The 27,176-nt window shown below is 45.3% G+C and overlaps 1 protein-coding gene across 1 annotated transcript in view; it reads right to left on the bottom strand.

Annotated features, from left to right (window-relative positions):
- PAPOLA (poly(A) polymerase alpha) overlaps positions 1–27,176 on the bottom strand; it is a 55,355-nt gene that overhangs the window by 3,845 nt on the left and 24,334 nt on the right. The window contains exons 8-21 of the mRNA XM_088455355.1: positions 16,665–16,754; positions 16,434–16,572; positions 16,218–16,290; positions 15,243–15,363; positions 14,862–14,946; positions 8,209–8,262; positions 6,766–6,885; positions 4,664–4,773; positions 4,384–4,505; positions 3,480–3,622; positions 3,254–3,351; positions 2,951–3,174; positions 1,721–1,789; positions 1,308–1,367 (exon numbers count right to left, since the gene is read on the bottom strand). Of these exons, the coding sequence (XP_088311481.1) occupies positions 1,308–1,367; positions 1,721–1,789; positions 2,951–3,174; positions 3,254–3,351; positions 3,480–3,622; positions 4,384–4,505; positions 4,664–4,773; positions 6,766–6,885; positions 8,209–8,262; positions 14,862–14,946; positions 15,243–15,363; positions 16,218–16,290; positions 16,434–16,572; positions 16,665–16,754 (1,508 nt within the window). The remainder of the gene's footprint in view (positions 1–1,307; positions 1,368–1,720; positions 1,790–2,950; positions 3,175–3,253; positions 3,352–3,479; positions 3,623–4,383; positions 4,506–4,663; positions 4,774–6,765; positions 6,886–8,208; positions 8,263–14,861; positions 14,947–15,242; positions 15,364–16,217; positions 16,291–16,433; positions 16,573–16,664; positions 16,755–27,176) is intronic.

Here is a 27,176-nt window from a genome sequence, read left to right as displayed (position 1 = left end):
TATTCTATAGCTCAAGTTTCAAATATTAAATAGGAGCAGATCTAATTATCTGCAGTAATCCTGCGACTTATGCTGGGCATACACGGCCAGATAAAATGTCTATCAGACAGACAGACATTTTGTCTGGCCGGCTGCCAGCCGCAGATGTTGCTGGCATACACAGATTTCTCTGTGTATTCGGCAGACATCTGCGCTCCGCCCCCGGGGGAGAAGACATTTCCCTGTTCCCGTCTGTCTGTCGGCCGCGGCTGGGCATACACTGCCCGATGCGGCCGACAGTGTACCGGGAAATATCGCATCGGACGGGCATGTTGGACAATCCGGCATGCCCGACCGAGCAATATTTAACCCTCGGTTGCCTCCCCACAATGCTACAATTATCTGATATCGGCGGATCGCCCCGATAATTGTAGCGTGTATGGCCAGCATAACATGCATTAAAGTGCCTGGACTCTATGGGTTCCCCCATGCATTTAATGTGGACTCTCTGGGGCTTAACTGGCGGGGTATCGGCACTCAATTTAGTAGCTCAGGGCAGAGAAATTAACCACGTTAAACATCGGGGCTAATTGCATCTTTTCCGTAAACTACTTTGGCGCAGCTGTAAGATTTGTTTGGGCAATTAAAAGCAACATGTTACCCCTACAGAAGGACCTACATTTTTTTTTTATTATTGTCACTGGTCCTTGAAGGATGTTTTCACTAAACACTAAATAGAGTTCATTACACCAGGGGCAGGAACCTGTGTCACTCCAGCTGACGTGCAACTACACATTTCAGCATACCCAGCTGCAGGTTTTTCATGGCCCAACAGCAAAACTGTGGCAAGGCATGCTGGGATGTCCAACTGCAGTGCCACAGGTTGCCTACCTATGCATTAGACAATAAAATAAAAATTGTGTACTTCACTTTGATGCTGAATTGCACATCTCCTACATAATACAGTGGTCTAATGCCACAATTCACTCTCCTACTATGACAGACCATGATAAAAAAAAGCAGGCTATATGTCCTTGCCTCTGTACTGTGGACCTGCCACTGGAACAAATGATGAATACAACGAAAAGGTGTATAGATAATTGTTGCCTACCATGGACGGGGGTACAGCAGCCCTGGACCACTAAACTGTTGGGCATGGATAGACCATTCCAAAGACAAAGCTTTGAATGTCATTTAATTTGAATGCACCTCTGTCAAAATCATTTTTTGTTTAGGGTGAAAGGCTTTAAAATGTATACTGATTAAATATCTCCATCCTGGTGTGTAAATGTCTCATTAGACCGTGCAGAATTGAGTCAGAAGAATACCTGAGAAGAGGACAGTGATCCGGGAACAGGAGATGTAGATTTTACGTCACCATCTTGATCCTACAATTGGGAGCGAAAGAACTTGGATAAATATAATATAGCAATACTTGCAGCTCTCAAGTAGTAAGACATGTGCACCGATTAGAAACATCTGTGCATTTCATTTTTATTCCAGAAACAACTTCAAGACTGTTCCCCTTAAAACTAAATAAACTATCTGGCTGGTTTTCTTTTTGCATTCAGGAGGAGAAATTTTAATTTCATCACATTTTAAATTCCCCAAATTCCAGCACTAGGATGGAAATGAAGAACAGGGAACACAAATCTGTTTGGATACTTGATCACTGCAGGAGGCGGCTTTATTGAAGAGCTCTGATAAATGGCATCCGAGTGGGAACCATTGCCAGCCTCACCTTTACAGTTTCCGATTCACTTTTCTGTGATTCATCCAGGTCGGTCACTACGCACTCATCAACTTCATCCTATAGAAAAAAAAATTAACATCATTCTTTACGGGGCTTAGTTTACAGCAGGAATATATGGAATGCATATAGATTGTGTGACATCACTGTCCAACGTTCTGTCGCAACCCTTCCAAACCAGCCCTTGGTGCAGCAGGTAGTTAACTTGTGTAAGATTAAGCTGGGTACACACTAGGTTGACTGTTCATCCGAAGATTGGCAAGTGTATACACACTTACCAATTTTCTGCTCAATGTGCCAGGCTTGACAGCTCAACTGGGCGGGTATTTAAATCTCCCTGCCCAGTTGAGCCGCCGACCGCCAGCGGGTCCCTGCAGCATGTGTAAGGGCTATTGGCGGTTCGTCCGTACACCCCAGAAGATGACATATCTCAGATCTCCAATCTACTGTGCAGCACAGCAGATGGCCAATATATGTCTGAGCAACGTTGTTCAGAGACACATTCGCTAGTACACAACCGGCGATATATCTATAGTGTATTGCCCGCTCAATGGAAAGAGCGCTATATCTATCAGTGTGTACCTATCTTTATTCAGTTTTGATTCCCTTATATTGTAAGGCTTTTGTATTTGTAAATCCATTTTGTAACCTATTAATATTATATTCACTTTATATATAGCACTCTACGTTTTTATTATATTAACTTCCAATGTAATAAACTACTTCATCTAAACAAATCCATAGCCTGTTTAGGAAAGATTGTTTGGCTGGTTGAATGCAAGACTGCAATGTATTTTAACCCTTTCAGCGCTAGTGTGAATCATTAACTCTTTTCTAAAGAATTGAGGTACGAGGTGTACTCGTACCTAATCTAGTTTTTTTACGGTCTTCTCAACTGCAAACAGAATATGCTGGCGCAATATAAGAAGTGTATTTACATACAGGTTTACGTGTTTTACTCTGGTTTCTATAAAAAACACGCAAAACCAACACTGAAAACCACCAAATATATTTATTAAGCTATTGGATGTGTTTGATACTTCAACCACCACCTCAACGTGACATAACACAGGCAGTTTGCGGGGTAAAACCTCCAAAAATAGCAACAATCATCTTAAGGGTGTCTGGTTAACCTCAATTTTACAAGATTTTGACAATCCTATCACAACCCAAGCAGAAGAAGAAAATTTCAATACGCATTTGGAATGAACAGGAAAATACCTCTTCAGTTTTGGTTTTCTTCGGACCATCTTCTGCTGTGGGCGAGGAAGTCCGCTTCAAACCCGCTACTGGACTGGGTATTTTTGTCGCTACGACTGCAATAGGCTTGGGAACTTGGTTCACTACCCGTGTTGCAGTCACAACTCGGGACACCACAGGCTTTGGTGTTGAAGTGATGGCTGGCGGCGAGGTGCTGTCACCGGGAATGCTTTCGTTCAAATTACCTGCAACAGATTCCTTCACTTAGTAGACACTACAAGCATCCAACTGTAAAGACCCCCCCCGCTGAATCTTTAAACCTACCCCATGAAGTGTCTGCGGAATTGCCCTGTGGCACGATGACTTCAGAAGCAGACAGGTTGGTCACAGAAGAGTTCACTGGTGTTCCTGGACTGTTCCTACTAAAGGGAGTAAAGAAAAATGAGCTTTGTATCATTGTCTATTTACACTCCGAGCAATAAAGTATTTTGCAAGATTTATTTTGCTTTGTTAGTTTTGTGCATAAAAATGGTACATGTTATAGTCTTACCCCTGAGACAATCCAGAGACATTCAATGGACTGCTCTTTGTGGCATTGGTGGGTGAAGGCACAGACATACTATTGTCACTGTCCATTGATAAGTCCAGGCTGCTTTCATGCAAAGACACCAGCCTAACACCTTCCACTGAATGCTGGAAGATAAGGGAGGGTAAAGCAATTATTTATACTTGCTGTAAGTGATGCTTCCATATAGGAGTGAGGACACAACACTGAAATGGCTCAGAGTGAGCTGATGGAATGCAATCACAAAATGGCTCCCAGTGAGCTGATGGGATGCAATCACAAAATGGCTCCCAGTGAGCTGATGGGATGCAAACACAAAATGGCTCCCAGTGAGCTGATGGGATGCAAACACAAAATGGCTCCCAGTGAGCTGATGGGGCGCCATTTATGAGGCTGCAATCACACTAATACTGACTGTGACTTTACTTGATTATTTTCTACTTCTTTACACAGAGAACTAAAACAAGATCCATTTTTTTGTCATAACTGGATTCAAATTTATAAGGGACATTAAACCAAGCAAGACTTGCTATCCCAATCCTCTCTGTTGGTACAAACATGAGGGGAAGATAAATCCACTATACATAAAGTAAACAGTGGCCTCATCCTTCAGCCCATTATAGGTTTTATTAAGATCAAAGAAATTTTCAAAACAATAAGCAAAATAATGGATAAGAAGATAAAGCTGTAATCTAACAGGACACGTCACAGATTGCATAAGGAGTCTGGCAGAGCCAAGACGTGCTTTATGGCCTCATTGAGTGTAAAAGGATGCCTCAAGCAACGTACTGTACAGTTAACTCTCTGAAGAGACATATAGAGCCAAAGGTTTACAGTGCGAGCAGGAGACCAGAGACCCAGCGTAGTGCTGCGAAACGCATCAGTTTACCTTTTTCTTTTTCGGAAGGACGTGTGTGGGGAGGAGCTGATGCAGCTGTCTCCGTTTGACATGCATCGCTGCAATTTTCATGTCCATTTCAAACATTTTGCTGTTAATAGCCTGCCTGTAAACTATAGAAAAAAAAAAATACATAGAAAGTAATTTGACCAATCATATGTAAGCAGGTTTGCTCCAAGATTGAAAGCCATTAGCTGTGGGATTGCTCACAATTTAATTTGCGGCTTTACTATCCCACCAAACCATCTCTAAGGTATTGGAGGCACCTTACCAGTGTCTGTGAATGACTGAATGTCATAAGTGAGATCAACGCTGAGATTTTCTGAATTTTCCATCTTTTTGAACACCAACCCAATCACCCACATGGTCCGGAATTCTTCCCTGGAATAAAGAGTGACATTAGTATTTTTGTGATACAGTCTACACATTCATGTACATTTCTCAGTCATCGATAATATGGAAAAATGTTAAAGTGTTATCGGGCTCAGACGTCAATGTCACTTGATCCAAGGGAAAGGATGGGCAGCATATCCTGTGAGTTTGTAGCAGAACCTGTCATCCTGGCCTTCATCATAGTCTGTATGACGCTGCAAGACGGGTCTCTAGAACTACAAAGTGGCAACTTTAATCTTGGATTATGGAAAGGACCTTAGGATAAGAAGTCGGGACACCACAGAAGATGGCACTAGGAGCTGCCATAAACTGAGGCCAGAACAAGCCCTTCTTAGACAATCTGACCTGAATAGCTCCCTTCAGAGCTTGGCGCTTTATATGATCTCAAGGAAGACCCGTAGAGAAGTCCGATATCTTCTTGAAACAATTACCAACACCAGAGGTTATAATTTTGCCATATGTCCGTGAATTGAAGTAGATGGGCTCCTACCACAGATAACTGCTGGTTGGGAGACAACCCAGTCATGCTGCAGGCAGAGGATTAGAGCGGCAGCCTGCCCAGGGTGGTTTCCCTCTAGAATGACCTCCCTTGTAAGATGACAGACCACACAACGTGGAAGGACTTCTGGACTTGCCAAGAGCCTTTACATCATGGTTGCAGTGTACGCCTTGCCGCCACTGATAATGCAGAGAAGAGAATTGATCAATCCTGCAACTATAGCTGCTTCACCTAGGTAGGATGCAGATTCCCAAATGTGTTGTTACACCAAAAGGAGTCAAGTCTGAAAGAGGTTTACCTAAAGCGAGACCCACTTCCAAGTAGTCTGCCCATTTCTCAACTGTTTTATTTACCCACGCAGATACAAGAATGGGCCTAAGTGTTGCCCCTGCTAGCAAGATAATGCCTTTTAAAGCTGCTTCCAGTCAGAACTATCTTCAAGGAACAAGAACGATAGTCGTCCCAGATAGAATAAATAGGACAAAATCTGGAACTTTTTATCTGGTTTTAACCGCACCTCATTCAGAAGATCCTCAAGTTGAAGCTGTGTTGGTACTCGCACTTGTTGTATGAGCTCTTTATTTGGAACAGTAAATACCGTATTTTAAAAAATGAAAAAGTTCCTGACAAGCACTAGACTAAAGGTGCCTACACACATGGGGATGTGCTGCCAATCCGACGAGGTGTACAATTGAAACTCCCCCCCGCAGTCCTACTCACGATTTGGCATACCATTTGGTGTATGAACAAACGATACAACGTGTATCCTTTCTTTTTGTTCAGTGCATTGTATCCCAGATTGTCAGATCTCTCCTACAGCACGGCAGATCTGAAGATGTGATGTGCGACCAGCGGGGACGCGCATCGTGATCGTAAGTGGGGACTGAGGATTAGGACATTTTACACGATCTGTCGTTCCGGTGCGTTGGAATCGGCCAGATCTGGTAAAATATCGCCATGTGTGTAGGCACCTTTAGATTTACTAAGTCAAATCACGCGGATCAGACCTTTCCACCCAAGCAGCTAGACTGGGGTCCAGTTAGACTACACCCCATGTATCTGACTGCACACAGTTCTAGCTGAGTGGAGATGTGTAATATCTAAGACTGTAGCTATTGCTTCGGCACAACAAACTGCTGTAAAAGGGGCTACAACCTATACAAGATAGCGTACACACAAACTGATATATAGTTATTGTACAAAAAGACGTCTTGACAACGAAATGCATTTCCCGAAACTCCAACAGTCCCAATACAACGATAGTCACTACCCCACTAAAATATTTATTCTTCAAGTGCTATAAGTGATTCACCAATACATAATCTATTCCATTATTAAACATTTCATTCACAGCAAAGTATAAATTGGGTAGCGTTAATGGCTTTACACTCAATGTCATTAATGTGTTCTAGCTGTAGATTTGCAGATTTACTGGGAACCTGTTTATTCTGAAACAAAAACACTGATTGCCATAGTCTTACTTTTCTGGGTTCTCTCCAGGGGCTGGGAATGATTGTGGATTCACGTGAGCCAATGTGATGAATTCATTCTTCTCCAGACTTCCAACAAGGATACGGATTTTTGACTCCACCAAACCTACCCTGTAAAAGGTTCCACCAGTTATATAAGCGAGGAACAGTAGTTTCGAAAACTTTTTTAATACCAAACTGAGCATGCTCTGAAAGACTATTATATCTGAAAGTAGATGCTTCACTGAGATTCTCATTTTATAACTATAGGCTACTCCATTCCACTTACATGTCTGTTCTACATGATGGATGCAAGCCCTCCCAGATGCTTTGAAACTACACATCCTAGGATGCCCTGCCAGTGTTTAAGCATGCTCTAATAGCAAAACTGTGGCAGGGAATGCTGGGATGTGTAGTTCCACAGCAGCTGGAAGGCCACATGTTGACTGATAGGGGTGGCTGTTAGCAAGAAGGTGGGATGTTCCGCATGCTAGCCAGAGTGAGTAATATCATAATTACCAGATCCACCAGAAAATCTCCTGAGCCAATTGAGGATTGGGACGATCCTCTAGTAAATCTAGTTAATAATTGGAAATGTATTCCTGGAGGAGAGTTCCTTACAAAATGGTTGACAGAGACAAGAACAGAACCAAATGGCACTTCCATACTCTGCCAGATGACGTGTAGAAAGCGAAGGCGGCCATTTCCCGGCTTCCCTATGCTGAGATGAAACTTCTTATCTTTGCTACAGATAAAACTCTTACAAATAAAATATGAAGCTCGTCTCGCTACATAACATATTACCATAAAGAGGGTACCAATACAAAATGCCTGGCTTTCCACAAAGGACCAAAGACAAACGCACCAAGAGAAACCCTGTCCTAACAGCGCCATGTCCGGTGCTCGACTCTTGTTTGCCTTACTAACACCTGTTTGGGGTTATGCCCAAATGGCATTTGCTTTATGGATGCTCCCAAGTAGACAAGCAACATTAGGTGTATTGCATCTTTGGCTGCATGCCAAAGGCTCCAATGGGGCCTTTAGTACACGCTGCTCTTCCAATAGTACCAAAGCAACAGGTTTTATACCTACAATTTCTGCATTTTACTGTATTATTGTGCACCAAACCAGGTTTTGTGAAATTTGGTTAGAATCTGTGCGGCCAGCCTCTGACCTTGAACCCGAGCTGCTAGGCCCGAATCAGACCACTCATGTGGGGAGGCCAAACTCAAGTAGTTCTGGCCATAATACCACTTGGTCCTGGTCCTTTCTGCATTACTGGGGTCTGTAAAGGACCATGCACACTGGTTGATGGCAGTCATTCTGCAACTGCATTTATCAACATTATGATAATCCAATAAACACCTTTAGAAGTAATAGCATTTGACAGTATCAGAAGAGCAAGGATTCAGAGTCTAGTGTTCCCCATCATCATTCCAGCTGGACTGTACTTACCATTCAAGGTGCTGCTTTTCTGTTGGCGCACTTGCAAGAAGGATAATATAATGCCTTTGAAGATAAAGACAACTGTTTTATTTTAACGAGTACAAACACCATTATGTTGTGTCAAAAGGTTTGGGCAAAACATTTAAAGTGTAAACACAACATAACATCTGTTAAAGTGGAACAATAGTCTGAAAAATAATCATGTTGTAAAAATCACACTGTGCATTTTATTTATGTAGAAAAAAAACCCCTTTAACAGTTTAAGCAGAAGTGGTTCCCTATATGAAGCGACATTTCTGGTAAAGTCCAATACAAGACCCTAGAGATCAATAAACTACTATACAGCATTGTGTACACTGACAGATTCTGAATAATTTATATTACTGTCTAAAATGTAGATGCCCCTCTATTAGACCTCTACAAACCCATGCTTTTTATGTATACTTATTTATAAACAAAATTATCTACACATTACCAATCATATCAATCACAATATGGAATCTAATTTCATGCTCTAAAACCTGACAATCCCTCTGTCTGTAACTTATAAAACAAAATAAAAACACAGCAGCTTATGATAAAGTTATGAAATAAATGCCCGAGTTACATTACATCAGAGGGTCCCAGACCTGAATCCAGCCCTCCTGCTTGGGAATACTGGAAACAGAGGTAATCTGGGGGCAGCAGGAGATGTTTCGTCCCCAGCAGTTGATGAAGAAATAGAAATCGGAGTGTGGGGGAACGGAAAACAAATCTTACCATGTACCTATGTGTTATTCTAAGGAAACAAACAACTGTACAACTAAATATCTACACAACAGAAACACCAAGAGCCATGTTTACAGAAAAATACAGTCATCGCTATTGGTCTACATGTTACAGGTCCCTTTTGGCCCCATACACAGATAGATCTTATGGCCCTAAATACATATTAAGAAAGGCCCTACAATCCTTTTTACCTGTGTTCTTTACCTCTAGATGCCATTTACTGACAGCAGCAACATTCCCAGAATAAGGAGATGTAGCAATAAGGGAATGGGATTGAAATGCCGGCGGATGTTTAAGGCCCGACAGTGGGTCCCGACAGGATCAAGATACCGACACGGGCAGGTGGGTACCCCCCCAACCCCCCCTTAGTGGTGCCTAACCCTAACCTACCCCAGGGGGAGCCTAACCCCCCCCCCCCCCCTTACCGCTCCCTAAAACTAACCCTCCCGGCGGGGTGCCTAACCCTCCACCCTAGGGGTGTCCAACCCTAATCTCACCCCCCCAAAACATAACTCCCCCCCCGCGGCTAAGGGCGCCCTGGACTTGCCTTCGTTCGGAATGGCGTCTGTATTTTGTCGCCCATCATAAATCCCTAGCCGGCATTCCGCTGTCGGGATTGTGATCATATGACTACATCCCGCAATAAGTGCCCAGGCTCCTGGTGCATAACACTATCAGGATCACTTCTACGGAAGTTTAAATGTGCACTGGATTTATAATGTGTAGAGCAGCCAGTGTATGAATCAGGTTATTTGAGGAAATTTTTTTTTTACATTAGAGCTGGTAGATTTTTAGAGTCCATTCCTGAGGGCCTCCATATTTGCATGTGCCATGGAGTTGGACTTTCCATGCGGTAGGCCACCAGGAAGACCACTGCTGGCGGTACCTTCTCCCACCTATACAACAGACAACGGTGCACCCATATGGCGATCTACAATCTTAAGCTGGGTACATAATATAATGATATAACATTATGACATGGATCAGAACAATGAGCTAGATGTATGAAGCAGTGAAAAGAGTGAAGTTGCCCACAGCAACCAATCAGCTTTGAGGTTGCATTTATCAGGTACATTCTATACAATGATAGGTAAAAGCAGATTGGTTACTATAGGCAATGTCTCCAATGTTTTCACGGCTTCATACATCTACCCCAATACATTATACACATCATATAGTATGTACGTTCAGTCTGTCTCGATAACCGCGGCCATTCATCGCACTGCCCCATCTACCGTAACTATATAGGTTTGAAACAGTCAGTGAACAACGTTGAATTTTGTGTTTACTGGAACCAGCAATTTCTGGAACATTTTTGTGTGTTCTTCACTTCCCAGAGAAGCGTTGATTAACCAATTATTGAATGCTTTTTTTTAAAAAGGATATTTTTTTGTACTGTCATTACTTCCTTCTTAAGTATGCTGTAGCGGGGCACAATGACTGGGTTGTGTTTCACCTCTGTGGTAGGGGGGGGTGAGGGGGTAAACAAGATAAGAACCACCCAATTCCCCTGTAAACCCTTCTCCCCTTGGTTTACGTTTAGCTTATCAGAGAGACATTAAGACCTTGCAAAAGGTATGTGGGGACAAAGTAGTACCTCTGTGCAGACCTGGGTCCAGTGATATCCCCAACTGCACAACCCCAATCAAACTGGTTTAAAGTGCCACCAGCAGGCCAACTAGCATGGCAAAATCAAGCGGGAAACCTTAAAAGGAGGCATCAAATATCACCTCATACCCATCCACAAAAACAAAACTAGGTCTTTATCACCTAAAGTCCCGTGCCCTGGTCAAAGTCATCCAAACCCAATGCACCAGAGTGTGAATTAGCCTTCTGATGCTACCAGATTTATACTGGATTAAAACCAGAGAGACAAGTGGGACTGTGCAGAGGAACACATTACTGCTACTAATTAGGCCCAGTAGGGAGAACAAAGATTGCATAGTAACATAGAATTTGATGGTAAATAAGAACCACATGGCCCATCCAGTCTGCCCTTTAAGGTTAGTTTAGGGGTTTGGATTATGGTATTAGGGATAGGGTATTATTACATTCATAGCTCTGAAGCATACGGAAAATGAAAGAACAGCTGAAAGTAACCCATATGCTGCAGGAAAATTTCTAGAAGCAGCACAAACTGAAGGAAAGCCGAACAAAAACCTTCAATTTGGTAGAACTCAAGGCCAAGCACATTTCCCATAAGGCACTGGGAGAGGAATGGATCGGCACACCTCGGTTGCAGAGTAGAACTGAGGGGTAGCAGCAGGAGGATATAATGGAGTTGTGGTCCACTTTTTATCCCCCAAAGCCCTGCTGCCTAGAGGCAGAATATAGCCCAGCATCTGTGCTCTCCTACTTTTAAGAGAAACACAAACTCAAAGCTTATGTACTTAAACTGCACCACAAAGTCACTCAGTGCACAGACATTTGCTACCTGGAAAGCATTATATAACATCTAACTAGTTTCTGAGGAGCGTTTATAATTAACTCAAATGAGGCACTGACTCCCATTTTCCTGCTGGCCCTAAATGCTGACTGCATCTTGTGAGAAGTGATAACAGCAGGAAAAGCAAGGTCTTTATTTTATTCATTTTTTTAAAAGAAATGAACTGGTTGTAAATCCAATTATTAATCAAGTCACAGTCCCTGCCAAAAAAGGACCCATAAAAGGTCTACTTTTACATTACAGGAAACACTTAAAACAAAACACAGACACAATCACTTGTTTTTTCTTTAGTTTTTTTTTTTTTTGAGTCATTTTTTTCCTTTAATATTTATTAGCTATTCATATACAGATAAAAAGTACATCACACAAACCAGCCCAATCTGTCAACCAATTTCCTCCCCAAATGTGGCATTATGCTAATGGCTTCAAACTCTAGTACCATAATGCTTTTAAATTGCACCAGTTGAGGTCAGACACGCACAGCACTCCTGAAATGCACCAGCTGAGGTCAGACACACACAGCACTCCTGAAATGCACCAGCTGAGGTCAGACACGCACAGCACTCCTGAAATGCACCAGCTGAGGTCAGACACGCACAGCACTCCTGAAATGCACCAGCTGAGGTCAGACACACACACAGCACTCCTGAAATGCACCAGCTGAGGTCAGACACACACACAGCACTCCTGAAATGCACCAGCTGAGGTCAGACACGCACAGCACTCCTGAAATGCACCAGCTGAGGTCAGACACGCACAGCACTCCTGAAATGCACCAGCTGAGGTCAGACACGCACAGCACTCCTGAAATGCACCAGCTGAGGTCAGACACACACACAGCACTCCTGAAATGCACCAGCTGAGGTCAGACACGCACAGCACTCCTGAAATGCACCAGCTGAGGTCAGACACACACAGCACTCCTGAAATGCACTAGCTGAGGTCAGACACGCACAGCACTCCTGAAATGCACCAGCTGAGGTCAGACACACACAGCACTCCTGGAATGCACCATCTGAGGTCAGACACGCACAGCACTCCTGAAATGCACCAGCTGAGGTCAGACACACACACACAGCACTCTTGAAATGCACCATCTGAGGTCTGACACGCACAGCACTCCTGAAAAACAATTATTCTAACAACAGTTTCATGGAATTTGGGAATGGTGAACAGTGACAGGTGAGGCTTCATTGCACTTTTTGACAAACCAGTTTCTGGGAAGCAGTGAAACAACATCTCGGAAAGGTTGAGCATCTCCTTTAAACGGATGGACAGGTTGTTCTAGTTCACAAGTAGAACTTTAGGGAGCATTTCTTATGTGAAGCATTTAGAATTCACAGAATATGGTATAGTTTACATTTGATCGGATTATAAAATAAGCACCACTGGGCTGAAGTACTGACTCACGCAAATATCACTAGACTACTTGCCAAACTGATGGACTACTCCAATAAAAGCCACAATGGTATATATTTTGGTTATGTTAATGTCCCAGTTTAGTCATTTATGAAGAGTTAGCTGCATTTAAGAAGGGAATGATCTAATGAACAAATATTATAAAATCAAACTAGTAGCAATATTCCTAAAAAAAAAAAAAAAAAGTGTAAAAAGCAAACTTTAAAACATTGTAATATGTATCTCTCATATATATATATATATATATATATATATATATATATATATATATATATATAAAAATATATATATATATCTATCTCTATTAAAAAACAAAAAACAACAACTTATGTTGGGTTTAGACTAACTATAGCTATTTGAGAGCATAAAAAACATGTATTCGATTTCCAAGACCCCAAAACAACCCAGGTTACAGAAGAGCATCCCAGATGTACTGTGTAGTTCATTTTGTGTGAAAAAATCAAATCAAATGCTTTTTATGTAACTTGTAAGAATCTAAAGACATTTTTAAAGTGACAAATCACAATTTAAAATCATCCCATAACACAATGAAGACACTTTGGGTGGAGCCCGATTCTCAGCAATGTGCAGCAGAGAGCCTCAGGAACACACTTTGCAGCAATGTTTTTTTGCTCATATTTTCCTCTCGCCACACAAGAGGTGCACAGGAACACGAGCAACGATTCCATGCAGTATTATACTGCAAAATGCCTAAATGGACATCGCAGTGACGTCTGGCTGCACCTCACCGAGAACGGAATTCCCCAATTGTGCCTCTACGAAAGCCCTTTGCCCGACTAAGGAATGACCAGATGTTTAAGAAGACAACCTAGTTTAGATCAAACTGCTTTTATTTTTGAAAAAAATTAAACTTTCAGAACTTTAAACAATGGGGTCTAAGTATTAAACCTAGGAGAAAGTACCAACCAATCAGCTCCTAACTGCTATGTTACAGGCTGTGTTTGAAAAAAGACAGGAGCTGATTGGTTGGTACTTTATCTTCATCCACTTGATTTCTCTCCAAGAGCCTCGTGTCTGAAATTCACTGCAGCGGCCAGTATCCTCCGTGGGGCAGATCCAATTATGGGTTGTGACGTGAAGATGCGAGCAGAAATTAGCATTAACAGCTGCATGCGAGTTTCTATTCAAATAGCTATGGGGCACTTTTCCTGGGATAAGAGCCCCTGCAACAACTTACAGCTGACTGAATCTGCCACCATGTTATATTGCACTTATATTTAGCAACACAAACTAATGTTTTGCAGTTTGCTACATCGGTGTCATCTACAACAGACTGCCACAACCTGGCGGAGAATTGGCAGAACTTCGCATAACCTAATGTAGACTTGCCACCACAAAACAAGGCGTTTGAGGTCTTACTATTCAGTTTACTCTTCCCTCATCGAAAGCAGAGCCTCTCTAATGCCCGTTACATTTCAGCCAACATAAACAAGGGAGACAGATACAACAGGCAAACAAAGAGGGTCCTCACCACAGTGGAAGTATTACCCCATTTCAAAGAACCACTAACTCCAAATTACCCCCCAAATTCAGAAGAACCAACCCCTTCGCCCCAACATTGTGAACAATTCCTATGTGAAGCCCTGCAGGGGAAACCATTACTACATTTCAGGAGGTAAACAATTTGTGGATGTTCAACCAAGCACTGGATGAAGCATGCATCTCTCATGTTACCGCTGCAGGACTCCACATAAATCCAGAAACGTGGCAATCACCTGCTCCTCCGATGGAAAAGCTTCAACTGACGAGCACGTACACAAACCAAGTCTCAGCTGGGCGAGTACTCACTAAGGGATAACTGGGGTAAGAGTAGGTTGCTTAGAACACGTTTAAGGCAGTACAACGAGTCATCCTTAATTAAACTCATTTTCAACAAAAGAGGAACAATTTAATCTTCACTATGTCATAGAAAAGAAGTATACTCAACACATACCTCATTAAAGGAATTGGTTTCACTTTATTTTTAATTCCACCCCCAAACATTGCAGACAGGTGATAATATACATACTTGTATTTTTGAAAGAAGTTTGGAGCTTCAAAAAGCTTGGACCAATCTGCTCTACCCAGCAAGATCTCATCTGTTATAGCCAGCCCTGCAGAGAATAACAAGGAGAAAAAATATATATATTGGCGTTAAAAAGTATTAACTTAACCAACTGCAAAACATAATTGTGTGGGAGTGAAGAGTTCAAAAAGATGATGGGGTAAGCAAGGTGTCTGTACCTACAGCCAGTGCCATAGATCTCAATAGCACAGTCTATGTAATCGGGACAAGAAAGAAACCCCCGGCATATACAGTAGGCTTGGACGACTGCTGGGTGTAAAGCAGAATCTAGACTGGGAGCGAATGCACAATTGCTGTGACCTCTGGTAACTTTATACAACCTACCTTGCTTGAATTCTTCCACCATGACCATTCGTGTGGAAACAGACACATTGTAGGTAGAATTTTGCTGGGGGTAAGCTGGCGTGATGATGGGCATGAGGTGGTACCGGTCACTGGGATTCACCTACATAGAAATCAGAGAATCCCAACAGTTACTTGGAGACAGAAGCGCAAGTGTCAGTTTCAGCATTTCCATGTTTGCAGAACAACTGTTATATGTAAAGGCTATGTGCTCACTTTATAGCACCCAAAAACTGAAACTTCTAAGGGGGAAAATTCAATTGGGAGAGAGGTTTTCTCTGCAAAAAATCATGTGGACCTCACTCCCAATTGTGGAATACCGAGGGTAGGTGCGCTCCTGATTCCCGCAGTATTCAATTAATAAAAAAATAAATAAATGATGTACGTGGGGTTTTCAGCATTGAAAACCCTGCGGTGCGAAAAAAAAAAAAAAAATACCTCTACGGTCTCAACAGCTCCCGATCATCTCCCCTCCATGTTTGCACTGGGGAAGGGGCTGCTGGGAAATGTAGTTCTCCCTGCTGCTGCCTCCAGGAGCACTCACACATAATTACATACACTGACACAACATACTTACACACACCGCTGATGCTGGAGATCGGGTGCCGACGATGGCGGGAAAAAGACAGCTTCGGAAGGCAAGTAATTATGGACTAATTAACCTGATTTGAAACTCCCAATTGCTTAATTAGCTATTAGGAGGGTTGCCGCAGGGGATCCAGAACATTTCTCGACTATTTTTCTTGAAAAAATATGGATTTTCGGAAAAATTGGTCATGCTCTGGAGGTGCGCAAAAGAAAAAACAAAACAAAAACACACCCCCTGTGCTTATAAAAAAAAATGAAAAACCCAGCAAGTAATTGAATACCCCCCTAAGACATTCATAGCCTGGGACATGCATCATAGAGATGCATTGAACTGTAAACTGTTATTTAATACTATAAGTATTTACTGACCCTGGGGTCCCATACAGGCAAATTAAGATTACACTCTTCTGGCTGCTTCAACAAAACCGGGTTAGGCCATTCCCTACAAAGGAGAAAAAATAACACATGATCGAGCGCTATATTGCTAGGGATACAATGTAAAAAAAAGAGGTAGTAAAATGAAAAGTTGACAAAAAAAACAAAAACAAAAAAACTAGCGCTAATTCTCTTCAGTGATAAACTCACCATTTGGAAAATACCAGGAAAAACTTATGCACAAGAGTGGATGCTATTGCATTCGGATACAGCTGGCATGTTCGTGCCACCAGCATAGCCCAGGAAACCCCTCCAAGAAATCCTAGGATGTTGGAATAGATGTTATGGCCTATAGAAAGGGAAAATAAATGTAAATCAGGACATTTTATAAAGCACCAACACAAACATTTCATTGAGCTTATGCTCAGCAGAGTAACTTACGCTTGGCCCATAGTTTGATTGCTCTCAAAGTCAGCCTGAAGTTATCGATGTTTGGTACTAAATGGAGGATTTCATCAGTTACTCGACAACCTGAAAAGGGAAACTTTTTTTTACTAAAGTTTAGGAAATACATTTACGCTTTATAGCATGTAAGGGACACAAGAAATCACAATCCTGGTAGTTGGAAGAAAACAAGAGATATGGTAAGAACTTACCTTTGTTATCTCTGTTTCTACGAAGTCCATAGGGTCCACAGGGTTGACCTTGGGGTATAGGTTGGGAACCAAATCCGGGCACCACGCAGTTAAAGCTTTTAGCTCCCAGGATGCACTGGGTCCACTCTCCCTATAACCCCACCCCCAAGCCAGAGGCACCTCAGTTTGTAAGTAGCCAAAGGCCGGAGGAGGAGAGAAAAAGAGAGAGAAAACTGGAACACTCTAGAACCATACTCACAGAAAAGGAGACGGGAAACCGGTGACCAGTAACACAGCCCATATGAAGCCAGGTGCGTCAGGGTGGGCGCCCTGTGGACCCTATGGACTTCGTAGAAACAGAGATAACAAAGGTAAGTTCTTACCATATCTCTTGTTTTCTACTTCAGGGTCCATAGGGGGTCCACAGGGTTGACCTTGGGGATGTCCCAAAGCAGTTCAACCAAGGGTGGGGACGCTCCTGTGCTGAGAGGAGAATCCGTCGCCAAAAAGGAAGCATCCTGAGAGGCAAAGGAAACCAATGCCTAGAACCTTAAAAAGGTGTGGACAGAAGACCACGTGGCCACCTAGTAAGGCAAAACAGCCAAGGCGCCACAGCGAGCCGCACACGAGGGTCACATGGCCCGAGAAAAAACAAGCATCAACAACAGGAAGGCCTACCCATGGGTAGGCCCCTGAGGAAGGCCTACGAGGCCATCCAGCCAACATTTGGTTATAGGCCGGCCATCGTTTCCTGTGAAAACCAGAAATCTCAGACCACCAATAAGGAGTCCGATTTCCGTAAGGAACCTGAACGGATCACATAAATCCAAAAGAGGCCAGACCACAGTCAATGAGGCCACACCAGCCGAGAGGACTGGGGACAGAATGGCCGTACCCTAAGTTCCAGAATAATATGGAACCTGAAAACCACTAAGAAGAAACACAGGGCGAGAGCAACTCCCACCCTGACATGATGCCCTCCAGAAGAGGGAGCCACATGAGAACGCTCCCAATTCAGACACTCTCCTGGTTGATATAAACACCCTGAGAGAAAGAGAGAGCCTAAGCAATAGACCATGTAATGTCTATCACAACCAGCGGTTCCATTGACTGTCCTCGGAGGTAACGAAGAACCACTACTTACTCCCAAGGAGTCCCTAGGGAGGACAAATGGAGGCATAATCAAGAAAACACTCCAAAGGATGAACTGGATACCAGAGTGGAGCAATTCCATATCTTAACCATACTGACAGTGTAGAGATCCGCACTGTCAGGAAGACCAGGCCAAGTGTGAAACCCAAGCCAGCCGGAAGGAATGCCAGAATATCTGGAAATCCTGGACACCGGAGGATTGTATCGACAGGTACAATACCATAAGATTTATGGCTGCCACAGTTTGTGGTAGGTCCCAGCAAAAGCTGATCCATGTGCTCTAATCATTCCAACGATGACAAAGCCAGGGAAGCCGTAAGACCACTGTAAGGACACAGTCAAAGACAAACAACCCAGGTCCAAGGCAAAACCAAGGACCCTGAGACAACAGGTCCGGGCAGTGAAGCATCAGGGATGGAGTATCGATGTAGAGACTCCAAAGATCCAAGTACCCCTGACATCTGGGGCAATCAGGAGCCACCAGCAGGAAAGCATCTCCGTCTCGATTGAAAACACTTCCAAAGACCTCGAGGAAGAAGGGAGACCGGAGAACACAGGTACACAAAGTGGAAGGACCACGTCACCGACAAAGAGTCGCTGAAGGTTGCTTCAGAATCCCCAGAGCTGGACTGTAACACCATAGTGTGATAAAGTCAGAAGGCCATGAGGGTCACCTCAGGGGGGCCCCCCCTGCTCACCAGGAGATGAAACCTCTCTTGGGGAAGAGACTAGTCCCCGGGATGCACGTCGTGACGGCTGAGGACTCCCGCTTCCCAATGGAGAGCTCCTGAAATGAACGCTGCCGAGATGGTCGGGAGGAGACCCTCGGACTATGTCCGAATATGTGACATACCTGTCATTGCCACCCAACGAACAGTGTTGCTAAAAAGGAAGCCACTGTCCTGACCCTGTCGGACTGAACCTTTTCAGGTTCACCGGGAAACAAGAGTTATGCCAGAGTAAGTTAATTGACAGGGTGGAATCGACAGACGTCCAACTGCACTGAAAAGGATTCGATCCAGACACTGTCCATAGCAAAGAAAACCCTGGACGAGATGGCCATAGCCACCCGGACAGGGACCGACTTGCCTCCGGAGAGAGCATCATCGTTTGAACAGTTATCCGACAGAAAAAACTCGTTCCATCTGGAGATGAGCCAATTATGGAAAGGCCTGGAATGGAACTGAGCCCATTCCACCATGCATCCCAGAGTGTAAAGACATCTGTCGACTGCGCAGACAACCATGTACTCCTAATGGAAGAGAGGAGATTCCGTCTTACGCCAGAAGAATTCTCAGATTCTGAGAATCCAGCAGGGATCCTAGATGAAGAATACCCAGAGAGGGATGCAGGGAGGACTTTTTCCCCGTTGATTAAACGTCTGCACCCTGAAGAAGCCACAGTCATCCTGACCTGGCCGTAAAGTACCCCGGTGATCCCGCTAAGAGCAGGAGGCCGTCCAGGTACAGGAGCATTGGGATATACTGAACAGAAGAACTGTCAGAAAATCCAAAACGCTGGTAAACCCCTGTGGGGCTGAGGACAGTCCCAACAGGCAGAGCCCGAAAAATTGTAAGTGTTGCTGTGATACAGCAAACCTCAGCCCATGCTGAGGAAAGGTCTCTGTAAGTACCCGTAGGCACTCGTCCTGTATATCCAGTGATACCATAAAGTCCCCAGGTTCCAAACATCGTATGATGGAGCATAGGGATTTCCTCCTGAGCCCAGGTAGCTTTAGGAACTGGTTCAGGGAATTGAGACAGAGAATAGGCCAAAGAGGACCATTCAGCCATCGCACCAGAAAGAAAGCAGAACAACCAGTCCCTCACTGAGATAGTGGGGATGGCCTAATTAGCTCCGCTTACCGCAACAACTGCATAGCTTTCTGGATCTGTAAGGCCCTTGTAAAGAGGGCGTACCCTCCTACCCACGTAGCCGCGGCAACTTGACACTAATACCGGGCGAACTGAGAAAATCGGTATCTCCCAGTTGTAGGCCTGTCCCGTCAGGCTGAAGAGATATCCGTAGGTTCAGAAGCAGGATCGGCTGGCAGTCCAGGCCTGCTCGGTACTGGATATGTCGGCCCTTGTAGATGCCGACAGTCTACGAAGAAACAGACCTTTAGGCTGACCCAGAGGACAAAAAAGACTTAACAGACTTAGTCTGAGGCCTTGTAGTGGGCATAGCTGAAAGTGGTAAACTTGTCGTTAGTAATACTGCCAATGTTACTACAATCTTGTCAAGGTCAGGACCAAACAATATCAACCCTAAAGATGGTATCTGCACCTCTGCATTCCCAGAGCGCAGCCATAGGGTATTACGGAGGATACAGTCGCAGCCGGAACTCTGAAAGTTAGGAGACTGGTATCCAATATAGGCATTTCCACCTATGACAACAGCATATATTACGTGAGCGACCAAATACATTTGAACCCCCGACGTGTTGGAGGGGAAAAAACGTTACAAATGCATCAACCCAATATGCAATAGTATTAACCAACCATGCTATAGCCATGGTAGGATGGGTAACAACTCCTGAAAGCAAGTATACTGATTTCAGGCAGAGTTACCACCTACGGATCCGAAGAATCCGACCACGCAGGAATGGGAGGCGTAGTAACGTCTGTAATCAGACGAGTAACACGCCCATCCACCCCAGGAGGGGCTCGTGATGACCCTCAGGGAATTTGGGACAGGAGGCCAAACACTGTTGTAACACCTCCTATCTGGCAACAGCCAGAGTCCCGCTATGCGATCCACCCGCTAGTCAGCAACAGGGAACCCGAAGGCACGCAATACTGAGGGTGTATGATACAGGTGCAGGTCAACATTCACTCTAACCAGAATGGACCTGCTACCAGCCCTAAAGCAGGGATAATAATACCTGAAATAGGCTTCCCCCCGTGTAAGAGGGAAAGAGCCCCAAACAGTACCCAGTTCACGGCAGAGCCAACTGGGAAGTAACCACAGGGCGTCAACCACGCCAATTAGCGTTTCGTAGAAAACGACATCCACCCAGGGTGGCTGTTGTGGTAATCCCTGCAAGGGGAATGACAGACTATTGTGGCACCAGGGGGAATTCATATACTGCGAAAAACCCCTGCAGGGAGCGGTAGTCTGTGTCACAGGGGAAGAGTGCAAGAAGCTGCGAGATACCCTGAGATGAAAAGGGCAGTATGGTGAAGTAACCTCAAGTGAGGTACAACAATGGGGCCCGCCCGGCGATCCGCAATTGAGAGGATCCCGAGAAAACAAACCGCCCAAGGGGGTCGTGAAAGAGGCCAGCACCAGATGACGCCACATACAGAACCCTTTATGAGTCAAATCCTCCGCACTAACACCTGCAGCACATGACTTGCAGGATAGTAAAAATGGGTGCAGTATAACGCTCTATCTCCTGGTCAGACATATCTGACCAATCTTGGCGGAAATATTAAGCAGCACTATACTGGTCCTGACTGATGCCAAAAATTAGCTGCAGGGACCCATTTTCAGCGTATGCAACACACAGTTCCATCTAAAATATGGCAACGCGCAGCACGCAACAGTATGTGACAAACCACACAAATATTAACAAGTATATAAATGTGAGGTCTCAGAACCACCCTAAGTACAGCTGTATTAGGGCAGATAAAGAAAAGGGATAGATATACACTGACAGGTGAGAGAATAAAGTACAGTCAGCACTAGCATAAGTTGTGAGGATACCGGGTGTCCTGGGTATCCTGGGGTTCAGGGATCACACAGTGGAGCAGGTTATAATGAAGGAATGATGAACTTTATTCATGGAGACACAGAAATTCAGCAAACAGTAAGCAGGGTTATATCATTACAGTCCACTCAGAGTTCAGCAAAGTCTTTTCCAGCTGCTGTATATCTCTTCCCTACCTGGTCAGCTGTAACAGGGAACACAGAGCTGCTATATATCTAAAGACACTGAGAGGGGACAACACCCCAACCTTCAGAGTCACACTGTAGTCACACACTATCCCACAATTCCTCTTGCTGCACCACCCTACTTCCCTCTCTCTCACTCATTGGTGGGCTCAGGTGTCAGTCGTTGCAGAGAGGAAGGAGGGCTGTAACAGGAACACACCTTTGCTGTCTGCTGCTGGCAAACTTCCTGTATGAGACATGCAGACTGAGGGTTTCAATTTAAGAACACAGAACTGGGTCATAACTCTTTTCAACATGCAGGCAAGTCCTAGAAGTCCTTTTCCCTTGTCTCCTCACATACCTCCCCCTTCTTAAATCGAGGAGACAGACATGGTCCCAATGTTGGAGTCCTGACTGTCGACTCGGCCCGAGGGTCTGCGAAGCTTGATATTTGTTTCCTCACATCTGGATAGCCCATCAGCATTGTGATGTTCTCGTCCCTTTTTGTGAGAAATGGAAAAGTTGAAACTTTGTAACGCCAGACTCCACCTCAACAACCTCCCATTTTCCCCCGAGGTTCTGTTTAGCCAATACAACGGGTTATGGTCAGTGACAACAGTAAATTCTTTCCCATAAAGATATGGTTGTAGCTTCTTTAAGGCCCAGACTATGGCTAGACATTCTTTTTCAATAGTGGCGTAGGCTATCTCTCGGTCAGCTAGTTTACGGGATAGATACACAATTGGATGTTCCCTACCATCTGCTCCAACTTGACTCAACACTGCCCCAAGTCCACACCCTGATGCGTCTGTCTGCACAATAAACTTTCTGTTGTAGTCAGGGGCAGCCAACACTGGGGCTCGAGTCAGCAAGTCTTTTAAGGTGTTGAAAGCTTGCTCACATTCAACAGTCCATTCAATATTCCGAGCATATCTCTTTTTGGTCAAGTCTGTCAGAGCCTTGGCCACAGTGCTGTAATGTGGTATAAATTTCCTGTAATAGCCAGCGACTCCAAGGAACGCCCGCACTTGTTTTTGGTTGACAGGTTGGGGCCAATTGGAAATAGCCTCCACCTTTGCCGGATCAGGTCTGATAGCACCTCCTCCGACCCGATGTCCTAGGTACTGAACCTCAGCCATCCCCATTTGACACTTATCTGGGCGTATGGTGAGTCCAGCCTGTCTAATCCTCTTCAGCACTTCTGTCACCTGAATTAAATGCTCCTCCCAGGTATGGCTGAAGATGGCAATGTCATCTAAGTAGGCTTGGGAAAAGTCTTGACACCCCTCCAAGAGGTCATTAACCATTCGCTGGAATGTGGCAGGGGCGTTCTTCATCCCGAAAGGCATTGTAGTCCACTCAAAGAGTCCTTCCGGTGTGATGAAGGCAGAACGCTCCTGGGCCTCTTTGGTAAGTGGGATTTGCCAGTAGCCTTTGCTCAAATCCAATGTTGAGACAAACTCAGCCCCTCCAATCCGATCCAGTAGCTCATCAACACGGGGCATAGGGTAAGCATCAGTGGTGGTGACTTCGTTCAATTTGCGATAGTCCACACAAAACCGTGTGGTCCCATCTTTCTTGGGAACCAACACAACCCCAGCAGCCCATGGGCTTTTAGATGGCACTATGACCCCCAAAGCTAGCATCTCCTCGATCTCAGCCTTTACCTGCCTCATAACACCTGAAGTCATCCGGTAAGCGACTTGTCGGATGGGCCTAGCACTCCCAGTGTCCACATGGTGGGCGGTCAGATGAGTTCGACCAGGTAGACAAGAAAACTGGGCCTGTTCAGCCTCTAAGATCCTCCACATCTCTTGCTGCTGGGCTGCATTCAACTGTTGTCCCACCTGGACTGATTCCACTCCTTTCTTCTCTTTAGCAGCTCCCAAAAGGTCAAGCAATGGATCAGTTTCTGGTGCCTCCATCGGAGGACAACATACCGCCATTGTTACTACTTGACGATCACGATAGGCCTTAATTCGATTTATATGGAAGGTGCGTAGGTACTTCCCTCCCTTATCCAGGGCAATCACGTAATTGACCGGCCCGGTGCGCCTTACCACGGTATACGGTCCTTCCCACGTAGCCTGCAGTTTGTTTCTTCGCACTGGGATAAGCACCATTACTTTTTGCCCTGGATGCAACTCTCGGTCTTGAGCATGGGCGTCATACCATTCCTTTTGTCTCTCTTGTGATTCCCTGAGATGCTCTTGGGTTAACTGTAGCAATCTTCTCATGCGGTTCCGCATATTCTCTACATATTGTAAAATGGGCTGCTGGTGTTCTTGGAAAGTTCCCTCCCAGCTCTCTTTGACCAGGTCTAGAGGCCCCCGCACTTTCCGGCCGTACAAAAGTTCAAATGGGGAATATCCAGTAGACGCCTGTGGGACTTCCCGATAAGCGAAGAGAAGCTGTTGAAGGGCTCTCTCCCAGTCCCTCCCCTCGGACAGCACGTAAGCTTGTAGAAGTCTTTTTAGCGTTCCATTGAAACGTTCACAGAGTCCGTTGGTCTGTGGATGGTAAGAGGTGGTCCGAAGAGGTCGAACCCCCCACTTTTCCCACAGGGTTTGCATTAGTTCACCTTGGAATTGGGGCCCTTGATCTGTGATGACTTCCTGTGGGTATCCAAGCCGACTGAATATGTCTGTTAATGCTTGCGCAACGTGTTCTGTGTCAATAGATGATAGGGCCACAGCCTCAGGATAGCGTGTAGCAAAGTCCACCAGTGTTAGGATGTACTTCTTTCCCGTATGACTGGGAATAGCTAATGGTCCAATTAGGTCTATGGCAACACGGGCAAAGGGCTCCCCTATAATAGGTAATGGGTGCAGAGGAGCTTTTCGCTGGGGCTTCCCGAGCCTCTGGCAGGTATTGCAGGTGTCTCGATACTGCTTAACGTCTCTAGAGATTCGTGGCCAGAAGAAATTCCGCAACAATCGTGCCAGTGTTTTACGGGTGCCAAAATGCCCGGCCGCTGGAATGTCATGAGCAAGGGCTAGTAATTGTGCTCTGTACGGTGTAGGTACCACCAACTGTTTAGTAGGCATTACTGTTTCCTGTCCAGACTGAAGAACGACCACTCGGTACAGCAATTCCTCTTCCCAAACTATCTTGCTCCCATCAGCTGTTTCCAACCCCAGGTCGGCTGCACTCCTTAATTTACTTAGGGAAGGGTCTGTCCGTTGGGCCTGTCGAAACTCGCTCCGGTCCACCTCCCCCAAGTCTAACTCTGATTCCAGTTTCTTGTCCAGTACTTCACTCACCATTGTGGTCGGGGTAGGTTGGTTCTGTTCTGAATCTGTCACCTGGGTCACTGCTCTTTGGGTTTGGCTCCGGGTCACCACTTGAACGAAGTGTGTCACCAGTCCCTGTCCCAGATCATTCCCGAGGATGACCTTGGCTGGTAGCCCCTTGAGTACTCCGACCTCCACGATTCCTTGATCAGCTCCCCAGTCGAGATGTATCTTGGCGACGGGGATATCGGTCTGTTGTCCCCCGGCGGTGGCAATTCGTACATACTGTCCAGGAATCACCCGGGAGGTGGGAATCAGGTCTGGCTCAATCAATGTGAGTGAGGCCCCAGAATCTCGTAGGCCCTGTACCCGCTGGTCCTCTACCAACACAGGCTGTAAGTGCCCCTGCATATTCTGAGGAGTTGCCTGCTCCTCCCCCAGAACCAGGTCTACAATATACACCCCATCCATCATCTCGGTCGCATCTGAATGGATGACCTCCTCGCAATAATCCTCCATGGGGTAACATACCACAGAGACTGGGGCCGGTCTAGCCCCAGGGAATGGCCCTCGCGTGCGTGGACAGTCCCTCAACAAGTGTCCTGGTTGATTGCAGCGGTAGCACTTCCGAGGTTCTGGGTTAGCCACTTTGAATCTGGGTGGTTGATAAGAAATGTTTTTGATAGGGCCTCCTTTACTACTATCATTTATGCGTGGTTCTCTGTCAGGGAGCTTCTCCGCTCGTGGGGTTCTTGTACCACCTGTTGCACTGAAGACTCTCCATTGGGGACGGTTAGCTATATATTCATCAGCCCATTCTGCAGCTTGTTCAGGCGTGCTGGGCTTCCGGTCTGCGACCCACTCCTGTATCTCTGGTGCCATCTTAATCATTAGTTGTTCTACCACAATTAGGTTGATGATCTGCTCCACGGTAGAGGCCTGTCTACCCTCGAGCCATTTTCCACAAGCTTGCCGTAGCTGACTGGCAAACTCTTGGTAGGAAGCAGTCCCACTTTTGCTCAGTGTCCTGAATTTGAGACGATAAGATTCTGCAGTGATCTGAAACTTAGCCAGCAATGCCTTCTTTATGCAGGTGTAGATTCCACATTCCTGGGAAGTTAGAGCCCTGTAGGCTTCCAAAGCCCTACCGGTGAGACTTGGCCCCAAGTACTTGGGCCATTCAGCTGGCTCTATCCCGTGCACTCCCATGAGATTCTCAAAGATCTGCAGGTGAGTGTCAATGTCAGTTTCATTCTCTCGAAATGTGGGAACATCCTTAAATCCCAAGCGCCGGTTCTCTTGTTCAGCCCCTCTGGGCGACAGCACAGTTCCGCTGCTAGTAGGGATTTGTACCCCTAATATTGCTTGGATCACTCCAGCTCTCTCTTGTGTAGTTGCACTTTCACCTAGTGCCCCCAGCCAGCTCTGTAGTAGGGCGGGAGTAGCGGTGGTTGACTCGGGTAACCGACTGGAAGTGCTTCCACTGCCTGTCGGTCCTTCTTCATCATCACTCAGGTGGTCGGGATCCTCTGGGTGTGCACGATCCCACTCCAACAACCGTAGTACCAGAATCTCCCGGGTGTCAGTCCCATTATAAGCAATTCCCTTCATCCTGCAAAATCCTTGCAGGTGCGGTTTCCGGGCTGTCCGGTAAAACTTCTCCTGCTCTCTCATGACGTTTTCAATTTGGCCGCCGGTTGCAATTGCTGACTCTCCATGCTGATATTCTCTGGTATTAGCGTTGCTTCTACTCACTCCCCTGGAATTACTGCAGGAACTGTGTGACGTCCCACCGCTGCCGCCAAATGTGAGGATACCGGGTGTCCTGGGTATCCTGGGGTTCAGGGATCACACAGTGGAGCAGGTTATAATGAAGGAATGATGAACTTTATTCATGGAGACACAGAAATTCAGCAAACAGTAAGCAGGGTTATATCATTACAGTCCACTCAGAGTTCAGCAAAGTCTTTTCCAGCTGCTGTATATCTCTTCCCTACCTGGTCAGCTGTAACAGGGAACACAGAGCTGCTATATATCTAAAGACACTGAGAGGGGAC

Source organism: Taudactylus pleione, unplaced genomic scaffold (genome assembly GCF_031769625.1).
Source record: "Taudactylus pleione unplaced genomic scaffold, aTauple2 ptg000652l, whole genome shotgun sequence".
In the NCBI taxonomy this organism is placed as follows: Eukaryota; Metazoa; Chordata; class Amphibia; order Anura; family Myobatrachidae; genus Taudactylus; species Taudactylus pleione.
The sequence above is the reverse complement of the archived record's forward strand: the minus strand, read 5'-3'. Positions and strand labels throughout refer to the sequence as shown.